The following is a 15,519-nucleotide window of genomic DNA, read 5'->3' as shown; positions in this document are numbered from 1 at the left end:
GAAATGACCCTGAATCAAGGAAAACAAATTGCTGTCCCCTGGTTGGGGTTAAGGCAAAGTTTTATTTCACAGACAGCCCGTGCAATGCATTTCACCACTACATCATGGTGTCTTTTTTCTTAGTTTGTTTTAAAAATACCATAATCTAACTCCTATGACTGCAAAACATTTTTCTCCAATTTTTTTTAACTGCATCTTTCTTTGCTTCTATTTCTGGCACTGTGGCCCCTTCCAGCACCAAAGCTGCAGTTAGAGAAGACGACTGCGCCAGTCCTAAGGCTGCGGTTAGAAAAGATGACAGTGCCAACTGAACAGCATGCACATCAGGTGGGACTAATCCCATCTCCTCCTCCTCCTACAGCTTTCGGTCAACGTATACTGTACCCTCGTTTGCAACAAATGAGGGCTCAGTGCTCATCTAACCTCTTGGTGAACTGGTAGGTCATTAAAACTTGAAAAATAATTTTCTGGGCTAGTTTTCTGCCACTTTATTACACTGAACCGACTGCACTGCACGGCCAGACAAAATGGCAGAGCGACAATATAAGACAATGGGGGAAAGGAGGAGGACCAAACAGCTGTTTGATCCTCAACCACTTCTGATTCCCTTTCCTTACATTACTTATTTTAGGCCTACAGTAACTCAGTCTCCTGCAGACTATGTATGCTCTCCTGCAGATAATTTGTGGCTTTTTTTCATTTTCCACTACCTACAATTAAGAATATGCAAGGAGCCAAAATTATTTTGGAATTACTTCACTAGAAATACACTCAGGACAACAGCAACTTTTTTTTTTTTTTTAGGAGGCAGTGAATGAAGCTTTACGAAAATTAATTATACAGTTCCGCTGTTTTCCCTATTAAAAAATATCCACCTCTTATCTTTTAGAGAAAAGGGATGGCGGGTGTCCTGCAAGAGAAATTTTCTGGCAAGTCCTGCAAAATATAGAAATTGCATGAACATGGGAGCACAACTTGGACATAATTGAAGAGCGCAGAGATCACGCAGGGTGTAATTTGGCCTACAGACTTTTATAAGTGGTAATGATGGAAAAGGCAAAAAAGCCTGTGTCAGCTGATGAACGAACAAGTCCCTGGCAAGCTCGAGAATGAATTCTGTTCTAAAAACAAAGAAAGGAAAAGAGATTTGGAAATTTTCAGTGGAGCCCAACCCCAACATCCTGTTATTTATTTGTTAATCTTTAAATTGACTTGACAGCAAGTACCAAAGTGAAAGTGATGTTGAGTGCCATGACAAATCTGCTCAAATGCTTATTTTCTGAACCTTTTAGTTGAAAACATCTATATTTAATCACAGTTTAAAACTAGCCAAACAGGCTGTTTACTCTGAATGTAAAGGGAAAATATTGCAGGTTGAAAGAGGTGTTTCTGTTTCTGTAAATTGCATTTTATAAATCCACTTACACTGACAAGGGTCCTTGGCACACTTACAATCTTCTACTAAAGCTTAGGAGGCAGACAGACAGACATTGCCTACTGTCAACAAAATGCAATTTCACATCGCTGATGGAGTAAAAAGCTCCCTAGACAACGTTAGCATAAACCTTCTCCCAGTATTTAATTGAAGCTTTCAAATATAAGAGAGATGAAGTTTCTATATCTGAATCATCACGATGAAGGAAGAGAGCTACTTCCCTTTTTTTCCCTTTCTTTTTTTTTTTTTCCCCCTGCACCAGGGAGGCAGGAGGAGCGAGGAAGGTGAGGGCACACCTGAGGCAGCCCTTCCCCGAGGACAGATGTGTTTCTATTCCCACACAAGGGAAGAATGGAGCCATGCCCTCGGCCTGGCGAAGAGGTGGTCGCCCCTCTGGCAGCTGCTGCCACCCCTACATAATTGGCTTTCTGCAAATAACGCACAGCACTGAGCCGAATCACCCAGCTTAGCTGTGTTTAGGCATTTCCACCATCTCTGTTGCAATTTTTATGCACGCGTGGGGTACTGTCGACAAGGTTTCCCTCTCGTATCTTTCCCAAAGTTTTCCCTCTCATATATTCTATTTCCAACAAGCTCATGTTTGCCACAAGTTTAACATAGCTGGCATGTTTGGAAATTGCCGTGACACCTTTGTATAGGCAGTGCACTATATGCTTGAATAATTCTATTGTTTAGTTTGCTATTTCTGCAGAACTACAAACCACCTTAAACAAACAAACAAGCTTCTGCGCTTTCTCCATTTACAAATGCCAACACTTCTGTATCACAAACTTCATCACTAGTTTCTAAAAATAGAATTTAAAATCTAAGTCATAAAAATTGCTATCTGATGTACTCTTTTGAGGGTACTGACTTTATTCTCACAAAAAGAACGCAAGCAATAATTACAGCTTTTATTGCCTTTTTTTTTTAAACAGTCTTATTTTTCATTCTAAGCTACGCAAGAAGAAAACTATTTCCCAAGGGAATTAGCTTTCCTCTAGACAAGGATCTCTGAAAATTGGTTTCACAATTCCAAACACCAATCCCTGTTCTTAAAATCTGAACGCAAATGACAGGCAGCAGTAATCAAAACCACTAAAGAGGTCCCTCCGGGTTTTCCAGTCTACAACCTTGTTTCCATAATCAGAGGTTTCAGGTATCCATTAGGGCTACAAGGGTTTCCTGACACCTACAGAGACATCTCCTTTGGATTTTATATTCCCAAGTACTGGAGAAGAATATAGCAAACAACAGCATACTGTAGGGTGACATTCTATACTCTGTGAATACCTAGAGTCAACATAAACATGTATGCGATATATCCACTGATACAACAACCAAAATACACCCGCTCTTCTTCATCTGAAATCCTTCTGCTGGGGTAAGTAACAAAAAAAACAACCAACCGAAAAGAAAATAGACTAAAGAAAGCAGAAAACACGGTGTAGGATGGGAAAGTAATAAGCAGCACAAACATGTAAGCTAAGATTAGCAGGTGAAAAGGGTATATAGAAAAAGGTTGTACTGGGGAGACCTGCAAACATCCCGCCTCCACTCCCCACCATTCTCCCCCCCAAAAAAAACCCTCTACTTTATTCAGAATCACATACGTAAAAGGGATTCAGGCACAAACTGATTGTGCAAGGCTGCTTTCAGGGTAACGCATATCTTTAATTGTGAGGCAGGGACTGCCAAGTTATTATAAAACAGTTAATCTCCAAAACTCATTTGAATTCCTCCATTTTGTTTTATTAATTTCAGCAGTCCGCATCATTCTGCATGGAATTTAATTGTCTCGTGCCACCACTGGTCCATCTTCGAGTCTGCAGAAACTTTAGCACAGAGAAGACTCCTGTTAATGGGTTCACCTCTCAACATTTCAACTGAACTTGCTTTTCACACTATCAATTAAAAAGGCACCACTATTCCAGCTGCCAAATCGTTAACTGTACTACTGTACTCAACAGCTGAAATGCTATTGATAATAATTTTCATGCAAGTTCAACGGTGGCTTGGAGAACACTGGCAAAACAACGGTTGTAGCATGTTTACACAACGTCAGCCACTCCGAATCCACAAAAGCTATTTAAATATACCAGTTGCAAGGGGCTAGTGAATATTTTACCTTCCTCTCTTACCAGAAGTCAGTACTTTCTAAGGAAACAATTACAGATTGCAAGCTTGTAAATAATATAAGGGGATGACAGTTATAAAACCAGAACAAACAAACTCTCTCTGCACTACAGATGGTGGCACCAAGATCAAATCGTGCTAACCAGTTGTTTTGCAAACCTTGCAGTCCTCTGAACTCTCTGAAATACACCAGACCAGTATCTTCTTCCACCTCCAGCACAGAGCTCAGAGAGCTTGAACCAGGGCCCCTCCTCCTCCTTCTGGAAATGGTTAAACTTACCAGGTACTGGAAGGCGACCTATTCAATTTTGAATGACTGAAGGAGCAATACCCTTTAAAGGTCACTAGGGACAGAAACAGGGTTGTGCAGCACAAACCCAAAAATGGATGCAACCTTTAAAAGCTGGGGTAAAGAAGGAGGAAGAGGAGGACATTCGGAGTGATGGTGTTCATCTTCCCAAGAAACCATTATACATGACGAGCCCTGCTTTCCTGGAAGGGGCTGAACACCCACCTGCTGATGGGAAGCAGCAAATGAATTTCTTGGTTGGTTTTGTTAGTGTACACAGCTTTTGCTTTACCTAATAAACTGTTTTTCATCTCAACCCATGAGTTCTTGCACTTTCATGTTTCCAATTCTCTCCCCCATCCTACCTGGGGAGAGTGAGCGAGCAGCAGTGTGGCACTTCGATGCCTACTGGGGTTAAAACCACAACAGGAGGCATGAAACACATCTGAATTATTTCAGCAGAATTTTTTTCCCCCCCACGAGAGCAATGGGTGCTGAATATTAATAATGAAATCCCTCTCCAAAAAAGAAAAAAAAACACCATATTTAACTGCAATAGTACCTTTTGGAGTAACACACAAGAAACACTGGTTGTGGTCTGCATATTGAGCAAAGGACACATGTGAGGAAATGTTTTTAACTCTAACAGTATAAAATCATGAATCTAAGGCTAACCTTGAAATTACTGTATTCTCCTAAATTTAAAATAGCTTGGTATGTTCTTAGGATGACCTGCTTTTTCCTCTGTCCACAGAGACATGTGGATTTGAAAATATATGGCTATGTTTTTATTCAAAAGATGTAATAAGCAAACTCCATGTTTTAATAGATTTTCTTAATGTCACCACACCATATCAATCCTCCTCCCTTTTGCATAGCTTTCCTCTATATAATGACACACTCTTCCAAACATTAAAAAAAAAAACTTTTGGTCAATGATGTTGAAACAGAGCTGTTCTGAGACAGGACATTTAACAATCAATTAACGACCAGAAGGAGTGAAACAGAATATAATTCTAGCTCAAAGTAAGTAAATAAGCAAGCAAGCCAAAACCCCCACAGAATTGATCACCTACTTTCGTGAAGAAGCAAAAGCACCAAACAATACAATCCTAAGTGTGAGAGGCAAGCTCTGAAGATGTGAGCCATGCCATCACCAGAGGAAGCCCGTGGCATATTCCACGTCTGGTACCTGTATCCCCACAGCATTCCCAGCCAACTCACTTTTCATCTAAGCTGCCTTTGGAGAAACTAGATACCACAAAAACCTCAGTCATCCTGTAACCTGGCACACCATCAAAGCCTCCTAACACACAATTACTGCGCTTCACGCCTTTAGACTTTTTCCTTTGACTAAACAAAACCCCCACAATGGAATAAGAAACTTTCCAAGAGAAATTGTGTTTGACAGAAGATCAATGATGCAGAGGTGTTTGAGGAAAAAAAAAAGCCTGCACTGTTTTGTGTACACCTCCAAGCTTATTAATGGCTTGCTGCTAAAGCTAGATGCCCCTTCCCATCAGATCAGTATTTGATATTATTACTGAACTCAGAAGTCTGAGGTCTTCTTAATCACATTAAGGAGTTTGCAATTGCTTACGCAATACAGTAACTTTATCATGCTGTCTGCAGTTATTCAGCCATTCCCCCAGCTTTTTGCCTCATCGGCAGTAACACTCAGGAAAAACACGGTGAAATTTGACTCACCATGTCAAAAACACAAGCTACATATAAATATGAATAACCTACCAAGTAAGCACCCAGCTGCTGCTTTAAACGCATTAGCACATGTATAATTATACACGTGCTTAAAAGGAACAGCCATAAACTTCCATAAAGAAACAAATAAGCTCTTGTGAGTGAAGAGAGAACCATAAGCCTGCTCAGAAACCTGAATCCTGCTACTCATCGCTTTCAAGGCTCAAGCCAGCATGACAAAGCCTTTTCAAGAAGGGGTCCTATGTCAGTGAGTAAATCTGAAAGAGACACACTCTATATTCGCCCAGCCTTTTTTTAAGCAAGATGTAAGGGGAAGGGATGAGAAACAGATGATGATAATAATAATAACAACAGCAGCAGCAATTGGACAGTGTCAAAGGATTACAGAAATGAAATTAAACTCCTTTAAAGCCCCTATCATCTAGGTTTTTCTGCATTTCCTTATAAAACCTTTAAACTCCCTGAACAGCTAAACTACGGGAAGCTGACGTCCCACTGTGTACGTCCTCAGCCCCCACAAATCTTTTACACAGGTCCAATGTCACTTCACCTCTGGGCACAGCACAGACCAAGACCACTCCAGAGTTACAGGTGCTGGTTAGCCAGTTTCTTGCACATAAGTGACACAGAACAGGTAGGTACGTTCTGTCTGTCCTTCAAGATAACTTATTCAGACCCTTTTCATTTTTCTGCTCACAAATTTTCACTGCATTTGTAAGAAATCAATCACCTTTAAATGGATACCTTCTCTGTTGATGTATTTGGTACATCGGGGAGCAGACAGACCAGAGGAGCCTTCTACCAAACAGCTTTGCCCTTGCCCTGGCCTCCTGCCCAACACCTACCCTCCACCCTGATCCCTATCTACATCAGATCACCAGAAACAGAAACACATGGATTGTTCAAACCAGGCATTTTAAGCGCTTCAGAAACAAGTTCAGTGTAGTTCAAAAGGGCACAGTGCATGCCAGATGGTACACCGGTCTACTTCCTTGCTGCAGCAAAGAACTGCATTTGAAACAACTGAATCCTTGCAGCAATACCAGGGAGGCAGCTTACCGTTCACTGCCTTGAGGCTTCCGCTAATGCCGTCACCATGTTGCCGCTTCTGTGCGTTCTTGAACTCCTTCAGAGATAAATAAAGGACCTTCCGCACCACCCTCTCCTCTGACCAGGGAATCCCATCGCTGTCATCCTAAAGATGGAAGCAGATTGGAGACATTAATTGCATGCATCTGGAAGAACAACAACTAAAAAACAACAAACAAAACCCCAAAACCTAGAGCTAGACAGATTATTTTTAATTAACAAAAAAAGATAAGCTGAAGAAAAATACTGTATAACAAAATGCAACCTAAACTCAAGAAGCACTAACACAGAACAGAAACATAACCATTATCATCACATCAGACCATTAGTCCCTCTAATCCCTTATCCTGCAAACAGCCGTAGCTGTCTACCAGGTGTTAGACAAGAGGTAAAAACTCATTTGTTAAAATTCTCATAATGAATCCCTCTGCCTTATGGATAAATTTATCACAACCAGGAACTGCTCTTCCAGACAATTAAGAGAAAGGAAAAAAAAGATAAAATTAATTTCAACGTTGCATAAAACTAAGTTCTGTAAACCAACCTTTCTTACGGCCATTTTGGCCTTGTTTTGTGCCCCTTGGCTTAGGATTTTTGCATACTGATACTACATTATCAGTTCTCTGGTTTAGTGATTTATATTTATTGCAGCGTTACAATGTAGTTGATAACAATGAAGTTATTCGGAATTTATCTCAGCGTAAAGCCAAGTGGAATTTGGCCCACGGGGCATATGTTTTCTACTTCACTTTTAGAAGACAAATGCTATATTGTCAAAAAGAATACCAGCGTATGTCATATTTAGTACTTGCTTTAGTTAAAAGATTAATTCCCTGGAAAAGCATTTCCCTAAAGCCTTTAGCATTCAAATAAATTAAGTCAGCAAATTGATATAAAGACATAAGTGAAATCAGGTACGTCTTTTTTTTTTTTTTTTTAAATGTATATCACATTTTCATAAGCCCTAATATTATTATCTCAGGGTCTTTAATATCGTTATTTGAGCATTCTGGTTCTTGAATTCCTCAAAGACTACATCACTGACAAAAAAAAAATTTATGTTTCCAGGCAGGACTTGTTTAGGTAAGCGTACTACAGCACACTGCCACACAGCGCTGGAAAACCACAGCACCCACATTAGCTGTCCACACCAGGCAGCAAGAGAGTTTACACTGCCTCGTGTGTAAAAGAAGTAACCAACACGACCAATTTTTAAAAAATAAACTTAGTTTAGGGTGCCCATTGATAGCTTTTCCTTTGCTCCTCTAGCACGATACTAGCATTCAGCTGCTGAACTGTGATCAAAAACATTTTTCCCCCCAATTGTACGACAAATTACTTGGCAAAAATAAAAGTAAAATTTAAAAAAAAAAGGGGGGGGGACAAAACAATGACTGCAGTGAAAGCAGTTAGCATTTTGGCAGCAGGATGTGCATTTCGCACTAGGGACCAGCTACCACGCTCTGAACAGCACTGAGCTATGCCCAGAGAGCTTTAGTGCTCAGGGACCTCCAGGCCAAGAAAGCACACTTGGTAACTGAACACCCACAGCAAAGGAGAATGAAAAAAAAAAATCTCCAGGTAAGCATTTAAAATGGACTAGTACATCCCATTGTTTTGTCAACAGAGCTTTATACAAACAACTTTGGCTTGCCATTTTGCTGCCAACACAACTTCAGCCCTAACCAGAATGGATGATGGATACGGATGGTCACAGCTTGCTCGATTTTAACAAAAGCTGCCCGAGAAGCAACATTTTTGTTACCATAGGCTGGTAGGTACTGAAAGCAAACCAGGAAAGGAAACCCATCTGCAGAGAGAGCCTACCAGCAGGGGCCTAACCGGCCTTCACACATTTCTGGTTTTGCAACAGATTACGAGGTAATTACTAATTGAATCCTTAAGGAAACTGTGCTTGGTTTGGAAATATGTGTAAGCATCTGTGGCATTTATTTGTCCACGTTATCGACGCAAGCCTGAGGACGCCTCTTGCTCCCTTCACGTGTATTTTTAGAAATTCTTTACAGAACGGGCAGCAAACATGAGGACAAGGATTAACCACCCTCCGGCCGTTCACCTGAGGCCGATGTGAGGCACACAGAAAGCCCCAACAAGAGGAACCACCCACCTCACCCTCTGTTTTTATGCACTTTAAGCCAGGGAGACAGAAGAAATAGGCTTGTAATTCTCCAATCCAGATCACGTACACCATACTGGAAGACATGCTGCCTTTCTCAGCCTCTGCCAGCCTGAGGCCTCTCCCCACAAAACACCAGGCCAACCCCAAAATGGGGAAGCCACCAACAACCACCACTCCTCCACCTCCCCGGGAGCAATCCCCAAAGACCTGAAAGCTGCATGAAAACAACCATCAGCTCCTGATCCTACAGGCACTTTCGTTCCTGCTCAAAATGCAGCAGCAGCAGAATAAAAACGCATCAAGAAACAAATCCCACTTAACCACCCTTTGCCACACCAGAGTTTGAGGTGAGGAATGCGTGGCAGCACTTGTTTCAATGGCAGCAGGCTGAAACCTGCTGACAGGACTTATTTTTGAAGATCTCTGGGCACTCACTGACCAGGCGGCAGCAGGGACAAGTGACCTTTGGGGGGCACAACTGAGTCCCTGGGCCACGCCGGTTGCAGCCTTCACTCAGGAGGCAAGGAGACAACCACCACACGAGAGAATTCACGAATCTACTTTCAGCCACCTTCTTGAAATATTTCTGTGAACAGCCCAAGGTCATCTCCCTCTCCCCAGATGTATGTGTGAAAGGACAGCATGTGGCTGGCACTTATTTCTGGAGTGACAACACAACCTCCATGGTGCCAGCAGAAGGCCCTGGCCCTGAAGAAGGGCCATGGTGTCACCAGTGACGGCGCAGCCCCCAGGAGATGGGAACAAAGACCTCTTTCGGCAACCCCTGAAGTGATGCAGCAACGTTTCACAGTGGTCCCAAGTTGTGGGGCTGCAAAACCAGGGTGAACCGTGTCAGCCTCATCCCCACATCTGTAAGAACAGCAGTCTCAACACAACTGTTTACAGAGGAGTCTCTCCACATCAGAGCCTTTACCATCCCAGTTGTGCCGAGGCTGCAGTCTCCATCCTGCCGACGCCACTTTGTTGTGGGCTTTCCCTGCTCCCATTACCCGGCCTGAAAAAAGACCTCAAGCTCTCCAACACTGTGTTATCCAAGGTCAGCAAAATAAGGGGCTAAGCCAGTGCCAATGCCCACATTTATGCGGCTCCATATGTAGGAGCAATAAAAATCTTTCACAATCATCGACTGCATCTCCCCTCTAGCGTGCAGCACAAAAGCAGCCACAAGCTGGAGAGCAGCTGACTCGGCACCCAGCTGGGCTCTTGCAGAGAAGCAGCTCCGGCTCCTGACACGTTTAACCATAATTACATGGGTCAGATCGTCCCTGCCTTGCCACACCACTGAGGGAGAGCCGCAGCGCGCCCCGCTCCGCGCTCACACAGCCAACTGGAAGAGTTGCCTCACCGCAGCAAAGCGACGCGTGTGCACCCAGAACTGTTCAGAAATACCCTCAAGTAAAAGCCTTGAGGAATTTAATGTATGTAACTTCCCCCCATAAAAAATAACAACAACAAAAAAACCACCAACCCTCAAAGGCACTGACTTGATCGCCGCCTTTAAACTTTTCCACAGGGAGCAGAAATTTGATAATAGATGGCTCTTGAGGCTGACAGAGAGGGGTATAATATCATCCAACAGCTGGAACTCGAATTCAGAAAAATTTAAGTTGGAATTACAGAACAATTTCTTTAACTGTGCAAGTAATTAGCCATTGAAACAACTTATGGGGAACCAATGGATTGTCTGTTATTGACTTGGACCCAAAAAAGCACCAAATAGCATCTTAAACAGTATATTCATCACTGCAAGCTCATAACCTTTGTTGTGCAGGACAGTCTAGATGATTTTTACCTCCTGGTTTGGTAGCAAGATTAGCTCACAGACTTGTTATTTTAAAAAAAAAAAAAAAAAAGGAAGAAAACAACCAGGTAAACCCTAGGGCAGAATTGAAAAACAAAACTGCATCATTTCCTTTAAACTTCTTAAAAAAAAAATCAATCATGGCACCTTCTTTGTTATGCCATTTCTGGGAAACTGCATGTTGTACATTTATATCTGAACTTCAGCTAGCAGGGCAGCCAAGTGACAGGTCAGCAAGTTCAATATGAAGGGACGGGCATGAGCACAACCTCCACTGACCTACGTGGTATGCTCGTACACAGGACTCCATGTTATGGATAGCAGGGCAGCCCTCTCTGTCCAGCCTGACTGGGAGCTTGCCTCCAGCTCCACAGCTTCAGAGATGATGTATGTAGAACAGCATCTCTACAGACTCCTAATGTGGGAAGAACTCTATATCTGCGTGTTTTTACTATACACATATTAAATGTATAAAATACTTAACACACATAATGCTCATATATTAATATGTATACATACACTAAAATATGTCTGCATTAATATATAGTACACGTATAAATATAACTATCGAAATACATATATAACATTAATCAATATATATAATGCATGTACATCTGAAATGGGATCAAAATGTGTACCACCCGTATCTTTCACTCTTCACCTACAGCTCGGCGTCTGCTCACCGCAGCTCAGCTGTCTATCTTGTGCACGTGGCCTGCATGCAGGCTTCCTATTTCTGAAGTTAATCCCCCGAAAAAGACAGGAGAGGCAGGCCTCGTGCCACCTCCCGGGCAAGCGAGGCGTCACCCTGAAGCAGCATGCGCTGCGGCGTGCTGTGCTGCTCCGCAACGAGCATCCCAAGCACGCACACGCACATGACTCGAGTTTCTCCATTCATTCATCACCAGGTATCACATTCTTCAGCCTGGCCCAGCCTTGCCTTAAGCAAACAGGAGTCACAGTTCACAGGGTAAAACAGGGCTGGAACAAGGGAGAATGCATTGAGCACTCAAAGCTATTTGTTTTACGTTATGTAAATACTTTAACAGCAGTGATGGTTTTATTTGAAAAGTCAGGACTTTGTAAGGTACAAAGATACTTATAAGCATGTGTGTTATGACTCAGAGCGGCTGGCGTATTTCCAGCTCCCTCTTTGGGTCTTTCCCAAGCACGCATCTCCTGACCCCATTTCTTCATGCCAGGTTGCAGAAAGCAAAACAACAAAACACAAACCCTCTCTTTTTTCTTTTTCCAGCGCTGTAGCCAATGCTCAGTTAAAATCACTGTGGCACCCAGTGCCCTAAATGAATATGCTTTCATGGTTCAACAGCCCCCGGAGAGTCTTTCCCGCAGACATAAGAAGGTCATTTTGAAGCAATGGGAAAAATAAACCACAAGCTTCTATCCTTTCCTCAAGGATATTTTTTAAGGAAAACTATTTCAAAGTTTTTTTTTCTTTTTTTTCCCCTGTGTTTAGTTAGCAACGGAACAAAAATCTGTCTCTTGCATGAAAAACAGACAACGCATTTTCAGAGATCATATAAATTACTTTTCAGTTGAAGGACCAAAATGGAAATGTTTGTTTACTACATTCAAGACCTGCAACAGATTTTGCCTTTTGGCTGTATATTATCAATGGAAAACAGCTAGACCTGTTTTTCTCTAAAAGGGAAGGCAGACCTAAGAGAAATAGGTGGAAAACCTAGATATGACTTCCAAGACTGAAAGAGATTTCCTGTGCAGTCTTGGGCAAGTTACCACCGCTGAGAGCGATTAGCATGCTTATTCATTTACGGAGCCCACTTCCTCTGCGCACGAACAGCACAGGGTGAACCTCTTGAGAAAGTGCAAAGTCTTACTACTGTATGAACACACGGACTTCCCCTATCGCGTTGGCAGAGGTCTCCGTTGTATCATAAAGTCCCATCAGCCTTTTGATCACCCTGAACATGCATCTGCTCCCATCAGCATCCGACTGACAGAGGAAAACCCCTGCTTCGGCTCAACGGTGCTAACTCCCTCTCTGTGTAGCTTGCAAGGGCACGAGGGCTTTCCACGACCAGACAGCAGAAACTTCTCAGCTGAAACTCCAAGCTTTCAGGACAACGATTTGAAGTCAGACTCTAATTTATTCAAATGAAGAGGTATAAATAAAGATTTTCTACTCCTGGCTGCTATCACGCAGCTTAGACTTCTTACAGCCAAGCACAGTACCATGCAAACTGGATATCCCCATACATATCCTAAGTAGCATCCTTGCAGCCTTTTGCTTACTATCAAGGTCTCCCCACCCCCTCCTCCCCGCAGAATAAAGTTCACACTTACTTAATATTTAACCTTTTAATCAAGTTTAACTATCCAGAGAGGATGTAGCAGTTTCTCATTTAAAACAAACTGCTTATATTCAGTGAGAAAAAATAAAACCTCATGAATGGCTTAAGTTGATGAAGATTGATACGGCTTGGAGACTTTATAGCACAGTGACTCATGCCTTCTGGAAAATGTAATCTGTTCTGTCTAGTTTAGGAAAATAGGTCATGTTTTTAAAATGTGCTAACTAACATGAAGAAAGGGGAAATTTTCTTTATTAATGGTTCTGTTATAGCATTAAGTGCATCTGATAATTATAGCAACGTTTTTCCTAGTAATTCCAAACAACTTCCCCAAAGAACCCGTATTACATTATAGCTCTTGACTTGCAGAACTGATGTTAATATGGCAAAGAAACAACGAAGGAAAATAAAAAATCTCTCTTATTCCATTTTTTGTACTCCTCTTGCAGCTTTCAACCCCTGCAGTCTCTGTTGGTTAGCGCAAATTTGCTGCCTCCTGCCGCACCGGGGATTGTGTTTCCTCCTTTTAGACCAAATTCTTGTAAGAGCAGCATGGCAGAGAAATGCTCTGTTTTTGGGTCACTGAAGGCCTAAGGCATTTTTGAGCCCAGTGAGCTTCAACCTGCTCTCGCAAGAACACACGAAGGTAGAAGAAATACAGCTGATATCTTCTATCCAAACACAAGTCACTAGTGACTTAATACAGGCTCCCAAAATTGAGGCACAAAAAATAATTCCTAACTATGTCTTAGGTCTAAAAATAAAATACTTAAAAGTATAGGGTTCGTGTGTTAATTGGCTCTTCTACATAAACGCAGAGGCCTCAACTATGTGTCTGCACCTTTAGAAAACCACTACTCAATATGAAACTAGTAAAAGCTTACAAGACATCAACTGCTTCCCTTGTTGGTCTGCCAAGATAAACACTTGAGAGAAAAAAAAAAAAGAAAAGAAAAAAAGAAAAGAAAAAACTAAACCCAAACAAATTCAAAGCAAAGCCAGGTCTAAAGTTTCCTCATTTATCAACATAGAGCAGAAGTCGACCTCGAATCATCTCTTAATGACAGCAGTTACTCCCAAGCGACAGCCCTGCTGTCCTTAGCAAAGGTCCTGCTGGCCGTAGCAAGATGCTGATCAATCGCTTGGCATCCAGGGGGATGGAGTTTCGGGCTCCAATGGGACCTGGCAGCATTTGCAAGCAAGCTGTGAACAGCCAAGGGTGGCAGAGGACTGGGAGAAAGGCATAATCCCATGAGCTGTTACTCAGACTCGGGGAGCAGTTTTCATGATCAGTAAGCAACACCACCCTGCCCCAAATTGGGGTGCGATGCCAATGCCACCCTTACATGGCCATTCGACCAGCCTGACTGGGGAAACTGTCAAAACCTCAAGACAAGAAAAATGATTATTTCCAGCCGCATCAGCTCCCTCATTGCTCACCACATGGCCCTAGAGGAACTACTGCTGGAGCACAGAGAAAAGCACAGCGGCACAATTTAGCGGCAATCCGTGCTGTGCTGTTGTAGACCCCGAGATCTGGCTGCCTTCCGATGCACACCAGCTTTTCCCACAGTGCCGAAGTAGAAACCAGAGTAGTTCACTTTAGGAAAGTGAAAGAGGGGTGTATTTCTGTTAGAGGGACACGACCTGCAACATTTTAAGTAGGTCAAAGCCTGACAAGGTATGATCTGTTGTTTGCAACCAATTTACACCCAAACGAAAAGCTCTGACTTCAGAAATAAGTTCCTTATTTGGCACTCTCTTGAGGGGAAAAAAAAAAAAAAAGAGAAAAAAGGTTGAATCATCTTCAAAAGGGTATGCTGTACACAAACAAACGCATGCCTCCCCCGTAGAAACCAAAACCCCGTTTCTCCCATGTAGGTGAACAGGTCTAAATCCTTTTTAAAGGAAAAACACACAAACAAACCTGATGGAGGACACTCACATGGCACGTCTCAGCTTCTCTGAAGTGCCATGAAATAATGCATACTTATCTTTGATTACAGACAACGAAGAAACTACAGCTGAAATTGGATTAGAAACTTCTGCTGAAAAACAATTTATTGCATAACACAACTCTGACAGCCTGGGTTTCTGGCCACCAACCGAGCCTTTATAAAAATCTGCTGGACAGCTGCCAAATCAGCTCTTTGAGCCTTGGCATGTCAGACATCTGAGACAGTAGTCAAGGCAGCCACATGTACTGTGACATCCACAGTCCTGTACTTTTATGGTTAAATGGCACAGTCGAAGAACAGAGCAGTATGAGCCATTAAACACAAAGGTAAAAATCTCCTGCAGCTGTTGATCTGACAATTCTGATCACGCTGCAGAAGATCGAGAACCACAGCAGGATTTTCTTTTTAAGGATCTGGTATTAATTTGAACATAAAAGTAGCTTATTAGGAAGAGAGAAAGAGAGAAGCGAGGAATGAGAGCAAGCTCCAAAAACCCTTCGCGCTTCTAGTTAAAAATACAATTTATACATTTCACATTCCAAATATTCCGTCTCCAGTTCTAATTAAAACTCTCCACCAAGTACACTTCAGATATACA

At 42.3% G+C, this 15,519-nt stretch overlaps 1 protein-coding gene across 4 annotated transcripts in view; it reads right to left on the bottom strand.

Moving 5' to 3' along the window:
* JARID2 (jumonji and AT-rich interaction domain containing 2) overlaps positions 1–15,519 on the bottom strand; it is a 212,591-nt gene that overhangs the window by 112,772 nt on the left and 84,300 nt on the right. For all 4 annotated transcript variants that reach the window (XM_040546393.1, XM_040546392.1, XM_040546394.1 and 1 more), the window contains exon 2: positions 6,639–6,774. Coding sequence is in view for 1 of the 4 variants with exons in the window: in XM_040546392.1 (XP_040402326.1) it covers positions 6,639–6,774 (136 nt within the window). In the remaining 3 variants the exon portion in view is untranslated. The remainder of the gene's footprint in view (positions 1–6,638; positions 6,775–15,519) is intronic.

This window comes from Cygnus olor, chromosome 2, assembly GCF_009769625.2.
Source record: "Cygnus olor isolate bCygOlo1 chromosome 2, bCygOlo1.pri.v2, whole genome shotgun sequence".
In the NCBI taxonomy this organism is placed as follows: domain Eukaryota; kingdom Metazoa; phylum Chordata; class Aves; order Anseriformes; family Anatidae; genus Cygnus; species Cygnus olor.
The sequence above is the reverse complement of the archived record's forward strand: the minus strand, read 5'-3'. Positions and strand labels throughout refer to the sequence as shown.